The sequence below is a fragment of the Perca flavescens genome, chromosome 4 (assembly GCF_004354835.1).
Source record: "Perca flavescens isolate YP-PL-M2 chromosome 4, PFLA_1.0, whole genome shotgun sequence".
In the NCBI taxonomy this organism is placed as follows: domain Eukaryota; kingdom Metazoa; phylum Chordata; class Actinopteri; order Perciformes; family Percidae; genus Perca; species Perca flavescens.
Window position 1 is genome coordinate 39,672,273 of NC_041334.1, and position 7,193 is coordinate 39,679,465.

A 7,193-nucleotide genomic window follows, 5' to 3' on the forward strand; every position below is an offset into this window, starting at 1 on the left:
ATTTCTCTGCTTAGAGCTGACAGAGGAGGTAGCAGTTCATTTTCACATTCACAACATAACACACAAACACATATGGACCTCACATATTTCAACAAATGCAAGTAAAAATGTTTTTGTGTTGCAGGGCACCTTTAATATTTCCAGGGTGAACCAATGGGTGAAGTCACACCGTGCTGCAACTTTCTTCATATATAGCAAGTGGGTAAGCTGATATAACTTCTAAATACAATTAGGAACCTGAAAATGAGCATAATATGGGCACTTTAAAACTGATATATTTAACATATTTTCATATTAAAAGGTGTGGAGTATTTCTCTATGAAATGCAGTGAAGCAAAAGTTTAAAAATTAGCTTAAAAATTAAAATCTCAAGTAGCCTACTGGTATTTAGGGTAGTTACTTTCCACCGCTGTTAGTTAACTTAAAATGAACTGGTAATCCTAAACTCCCTATTGATGCATTAATGCATGCATCATTTTAATGTTGTAGCTGATGAATGTGGAGCTATTTTAATTACTTTATATACTGCTGAGAAGCTTAAACAATAATAATATATCATAATTTATTTGTTGATTATATTTTTAAAGTAACTAATATAGTCAAATAAACTTAGCTGAGTAAAAAGTACCCTACAATATGTCTCTCTGTAGTGAAGTAAAAGTATAAAATAGCAGAAAATGGAAATACTGTTAGTACTGTAAGTTAAGTAGCCTACAGGGAACTTTAAAATGAACTTACAAATAAATGTACTTAGTTACTTTCCACTGCAGGTCAGAGCCTCAAACAGGTCTGATGAAAAAGTGAGGAGCAGCAAAATGTTCTCACCTTCAGGGGTTTAAAACCAGCTGGTCCTCACAAAGACAGTGAATACACACACACACACACACACACACACGCAGACACACACACACAGGCAGGCAGGCACACACACACACACGCAGAAACACACACACACACACACACACAGGCAGGCACACACACACACACACACACACACACACACGTACGCACGCACGTACACACACACAAACACACATACAGGCAGGCACACACACACAGGCACACACACACACACACACACACACACGCACGCACGCACGTACACACACACACAAGCAGAGACACACACACACACACGCAGAGACACACACACACACACACAAACAGGCAAACACACACAGGCAAGCACACGTACACACACACACACACACACACACCTCCTCCTCCTCCTCCTCCTCCTCCTCCTCTCTGGCTCTCTCAGAGTTGTTCAGACGTGAGGGAGGAATGGCGGCTCCTCGGAGTTTCTTCATCTCTCTCTCCGGTGTAGTTCTGGTTCTATGTGTCTCTTGTGGATCTACGACCTCGGGCAGCAGACGAGCCAACCCGGAGCGCTGCGGTTACAAGGTAAACTCCACGACTACACCTTTACCGGGTTCTTCTACCGACATTAAAGCTGCTGCTGCTGCTGCTGCTGCTGCTGCGTCGTCTCAAGTGTCCAAAAAAGTTCCGTTTTCGGAGATGGCTCCGTCTGTTTTCTGTGCCATCTTTCTGCGGATGCAGACTACACATTTTGTAGCCTGTAACTCAACTATTGGGCTACATTTAATTAAGTTTGAAGGTACCATTTTGTATAAACAGTCGTTAGTCCGCAGGGTTTTTTAAAAGTCAGGTTGCGTCAGTCACGCTACCTATCTCTTACCTGTCTCGGAACTGGAGCTCAGCTCATTTTTACGTAACGTTACAAACCAAACTGCTATGTACAAAGTGCTAATTTCAGGATCACTCGCTCTTCTGTAAATCTGCAGAACTCAGAAAACTGAATTTAAACGTTTTCTCAATGAGTATGATGTCCTTTTGAAATCGGCACACCCGTAATCACCATAAAGGACTTGAAACATCCAATGGGCGACAATCCAATCCAATCTCAATTGTATCTGTCTCCCATAAAGATGGCGTGAGACTGCCAAAACTTTACGAAATGCGTTTTATAATGCGTACCTGACTATATGCTGAATTGAAAAGTAACAACCAAAGCTCATGTTTATATGATTTTTGGCTTTTGGAAAGAGCCTGCATTTGGAGATATCAATAAATTGTAATAAGATAAGGTTACAGCTACTAGTTAACAAAATCTCTACAGTAAAGCCAGACCAAACTCCTTAAAAGAAAATGGTAATTGGACGTTTCCTCCCTTTCTGCATCTGGTAGACTATATCTTTGGTTACATTGTGCATATATAATCTATTAAAAAGGCACATAATTCTGATAAACCCCTGATAAACGGTTGGAGGGTTATTTTTGCTAAGCTGAACCAGAGATTTAAAGGTATGATAGTGGAATACTTGGTGCTGAATTAGAAGATTTAAGAGAAATAAAACGGAGCTTCCACTTCTCTCCATTAGAGGTGTGTGGTTAACCCTTCCTTGTGTTGCAACTTTTAATTTTTCTGGGTCAAAATTGACTTTTTCTTTTCAACATTGTGGTGTTGAAACAAGTTTTTTTTGTCACTGATGTTTTTGTCACATTTTTCCTGCGCTTTTTTGATGTTTTTTGATGTATCTTTCTGCCTTTATTAGATAGGAAAGCTGAGATATGAAAGAAAACCGTCACAGGTCGGACTTGAACCTTAGATCCTCTGCGTCGAGGATTAAACCTCTGCACATCCTATGCGCCCACTCTACCAACTGACCTAACCGGCCACTTTTTTTTTTGACGTTTTTTTGTTTTTCCACACGTTTTTTCAAACTATTTCACTCTTTTCAATATTCTTTTATAATTTTTTTTCATCCAAATGCTATACAATTATATAAAACACCTAAATCCAATGAAAGTACTGAGCTGACCTTGTAGTGACTTGTGAAGAGTAATGGTAAATGTTATTTTTTGACAATTTGGTTGAAAGAAACCCCAATATGGGTTATATTTGACCCGGAGACAACTTTTTATTTTTCTGGGTCAAAATTTTCTTCTTTTTCCAACATTGTGGTCCTCTTTTTCAACACTTCTGTCGCTTTTCCCCTCAAAGTTTTTTTTATAAGTTTTTTTTTTCAATTCTTACTGGAGTTTTTGTCACATTTTTCATGTGCTTTTTTTAACGTTTTTTGGGGGGCATTTCTGCCTTTATTGGATAGGAAAGCTGAGATAAGAAAGGGGAGAGACATGCAGGAAAACCTTCACAGATCGGACTCGAACCCTAGACCCTCTGCTTCGAGGATTAAACCTCTGCACATGTGCGCCCGCTCCACCAACTGAGCTAACCGGCTGTTTTTTGGACGTTTTTAAAACTATTTCAGACATTTTTGTCCCTCTTTTCAATATTCTTCTATCATTTTTTGCTATAAAATTGAATAAAACACCCAAATCCAATGAAAGTACCGAGCTGATCTTGTATGTGACTTGTGAAGAGTAATGGTAAACGTTATTTTTTGACAATTTGGTTGAAAGAAACCCAATATGGGTCAAATGTTTGACCCGGAGACAACAGGAGGATTAAGGGTGAATTCCAGGTATAGTGAAGCTGATTTCCTGCCTTTTGTGTGTTCTCTTGAAAACATTTGATGTGGAAGGAATATGTGAACTAATGCACCTCCTCCGCACTGCTGTTCCAACCCAGTCTCACGGCAGTTAATTCGTGAAATGGTCACGTCATTTGTTATACCTGCCCAGGGACTACAGGTGGAAACTAGCAATAGTTGCTATAACCTAGCCTAAGACATATCCTCTTGTTTAACAAGTTTAATGTTTATTTGTGCATTGTCCCTGTTTCAAATAAATCAATTTCCAATTCCATTTAATCTGATTCGTGTACACCACATGGGTCAAACTCAAGGCCCGCGGGCCGAACCTGGCCTTGTACCACAGCGCATGCGCGAACATATTGCACATGCGCAGAACGGATCGTGCAGGTGGAACGGATCGGGTACTGACAGGCCCGTCTAGTTGTGCACCAAAACTAAAAAACAGGAAACGGTTTTTCAAACGGCAACTACACCACACTTAGAGCAGAATTTGGTAGATTTTCCAACTTTGAGACTCCCAGAAATTACCCCAGAAGCAGAAAGAGTTTTCTAAATTAAAGCTGGGAAACAGTGAGTCGACTTTTAAAATGTAATCTTTGTTTTGCTGGATTTGCTAAATTCTCAGATTTCTAAGGACCTAGTTGCTGCCTTTTTCAGGGCTTTATGTCGACCAAACTGTGAAAGAGAAGACTATATGAGACGTGGAATCAGATATTTGACTTTTTCTAAATAAAAGCATGAAAATAAACACTCCTTGTCTGGCCCTGGGTGCTATTCTCCTTTTCCAGTGTGGCCCCTTAGTGAAGTTGAGTTTGACCCCCCTTGCTGTACACAAACACAGTTTATCTCGGGGTATTTTTTTCGTTATGGTCAGCACATTATTTAAACTAATGGGAAGCATCTTTAGTGATCACAGCACGATTCTCAATGAGCTAACGTAGCACTGCACTGGAGTTCAAAATGTGTGCACTTTAAAAAAGATTTAGTCTGAAAAAGCCACCGGTTATGTTTTTAGTCAGATTTTGTGCTAAGAAACAAACATTTTTCTGTTGGCAAAATGTCTTCAGATACCTCAAAACGTTATGCCCAAATATACTTACTTTCACGTAATGAGAACCATTATTTTTGACATTATTGCATAATTTTTTATCGGTCTTTTCTATTAAGTTTTCCTGCTGTATTCCTGCTTCTACAATCTTTAATTTATAGAACCTATCACAGCAGACTGATGTCAAGAAGAAATGTATGACTCATGAAGTGGTGTTTAAATGACACGGCAATTCGTGTGCCATTATTGGCGTGTTATCAAGACACATACTGGCTTTTTAGCGTGTTTATCAACGCTGTTTGGCCTCCATTGACCTACATACAGGCCTCGTGGCTTTAGAAAGTGGCGTGTATGTTTACGCATCGTCGTGATCTGACGTTGAAGTGAAACACGTTATCAGGGTCATTGATCAGATCAACAGGAAAACTAAGCGATGTCGGCAAATGCAAGTTGCTTCTGCTACGACCTCGTTCTAAAGCCATTGTAGGAAGAAAAAGAATGAAGTTACAGACCCAAGATGGAGGAGTAATATTCCAAGAAAAAATTCAGAATTTCTTAGACTAAAGTTGTAAATTTACGGAAAAGGGACTCCTATAATCTCTGAGATGTAAGTGGTAATTTTGGAATTGGAATGAATTACTTCTCTGTAATTTTCACACTTTTGCAAAGTGTTGAAGGTAGATGTAGGAGAGTCGTCGTGAGCTAGATAGTGACACTCAGGGTAGTCAAAGATGAAGTTTGGAGTGATGTTAAAATTAAAGGCCCACAGGCAAAACAAACAATTAATAAAACAAAAATTAAAGGAAAAAAAAAAAAAAATACTTTCACGAAAAATAAAATAAATTGACATGAGAGGCAAAACTTATGAAATGGTACCAAAAATACAGATACAGCTGTATATAAGTTGACTTGTGAAACTAGTCAGTAGAGCCTTACACAGACTTACGTCAACCCTCTTCTAGCTCCCCGAGCAACTGAAACTGACAGCCTATATAGGCCTGTAGCACACCCCTGAAATTGGAACATACCAACAACAAATAAAATACAGGGGTGGCTAAGGCGAACAGACAAAGAAAAACTACAAACAGCCAACAATAATAGATCTAGTAGACTAGAAATTTACTGAAGATTTATACATGACTCACCAAAACATTTCATTAAGACATAAAACACTTTAACAGACAAAATAAATAATTACTCAAAATGACAGTCACTTCCTCTTACCCCGGATGTAGTAGCGTCATTTAAACTCGCCGATCGCGCCAAACTTTCCTTTATCAACAAAAGAGCAGACGCCGGTAAGCCACGAAGACTACCTGTTATACGGTTACCTTTTAAACTAAATAAACAGTAAGTGTTGTAAGTGTGATTATTAGAAATGATGTGTGTGACAAACAGTATGGTTTTAAACAGACTATGATGTATTGATAGATATAGCTATAGCCTTTAAATCACCGCAGTATTAGCTGTAAAGTTGTGCACAAGAAATTAACTAGATAAATGGCAAATTTAACAGATGATTTGAAACGGAGCATATCAACATGCTAACAAAACATACACCGGCAACATTCGCACTCCGTCTCTGTGAGCTAAACTAGGTAGCGCATCGCTACAGCTATCCACCCCGTCACACAAAGTCATCCAGTGGGACTGATTGGACAACAACCGACCAATCGGCGTTGGTTTTGAGGCGGGTTTAGGTGGTGATAGACAGATGGTTTATCCAATCAGCTAACCAGGATTTTCAGACAGCGGTAGCCCTAATTTTGTTAGCTGCTCGCTAATGCTTTTTCCTCTTGGATCCTTCTTTTGGAATATGGACCAGGAACCTGAAATGGGGCCTTTTATTCTTTTATTCTTATATTCTCGTTACACAAACGGTAAATCTTCTTTACCGACATGTTGCTAGCTTGTTGAGCTAACGAGCTATGCTTGGCCTGCAGCAGCAGCAGGGGTAGCCTGGCTCGTGGTTGTATTTTCATACGCTTCGCTGATCTGATTGGTTGATTTGGCCCGTCTATCACCAACTATAGGTGGTAGATAGACCGATGGTTTATCCAATCAGCTAACCAGGATTTCCGCGCTTCTCAAAAGTTCTCCAACAGAAAGTTCCCAGATGGATATGCCGAGCAAATGGGAAGCGATCCATCTGGTGGAGTCAGGATAGGGTTGCTTTGCATCGCGGTGCATTTCACCGCCACAGCGCTAGGGGGCGATAAGTCTGAGAGTATCTGCGAGGTGTCTGCAAGCCATTTTATGTTATGTTAGCGAGCTAACTTTAGCACACCTGCCCACAAAGTACTGCTTGCTGGAGAAGTGCTAATTTCAAAACGTTACTGATATATAGAGACTTTACAAACAGATAACCCCGTCACTGTAACCAACATATGTCTGAGTTTATTAGCAGAGCTGATGTCAGTGAGCTAGCATGTTGCTACTCCACACAGTAGACTGCTGGACACACCCACTATCAACACACAGGACCAGCTGACCAATCACAGTCACACAGGACCAGCTGACCAATCACAGTCACACAGGACCAGCTGACCAATCACAGTCACACAGGACCAGCTGACCAATCACAGTCCTTGAAACACCCACTATCAACACACAGGACCAGCTGACCA

The 7,193-nt window shown here is 40.1% G+C and overlaps 1 protein-coding gene across 1 annotated transcript in view; it reads left to right on the forward strand.

The window, feature by feature from the left end:
• Positions 1-1,234: 1,234 nt before the first annotated feature.
• The window catches only part of il17rd (interleukin 17 receptor D), a 65,046-nt gene continuing 59,087 nt past the window's right edge, over positions 1,235-7,193 (forward strand). The window contains exon 1 of the mRNA XM_028575913.1: positions 1,235-1,404. Within this exon, the coding sequence (XP_028431714.1) occupies positions 1,285-1,404 (120 nt within the window). The 5' untranslated portion in view covers positions 1,235-1,284. The remainder of the gene's footprint in view (positions 1,405-7,193) is intronic.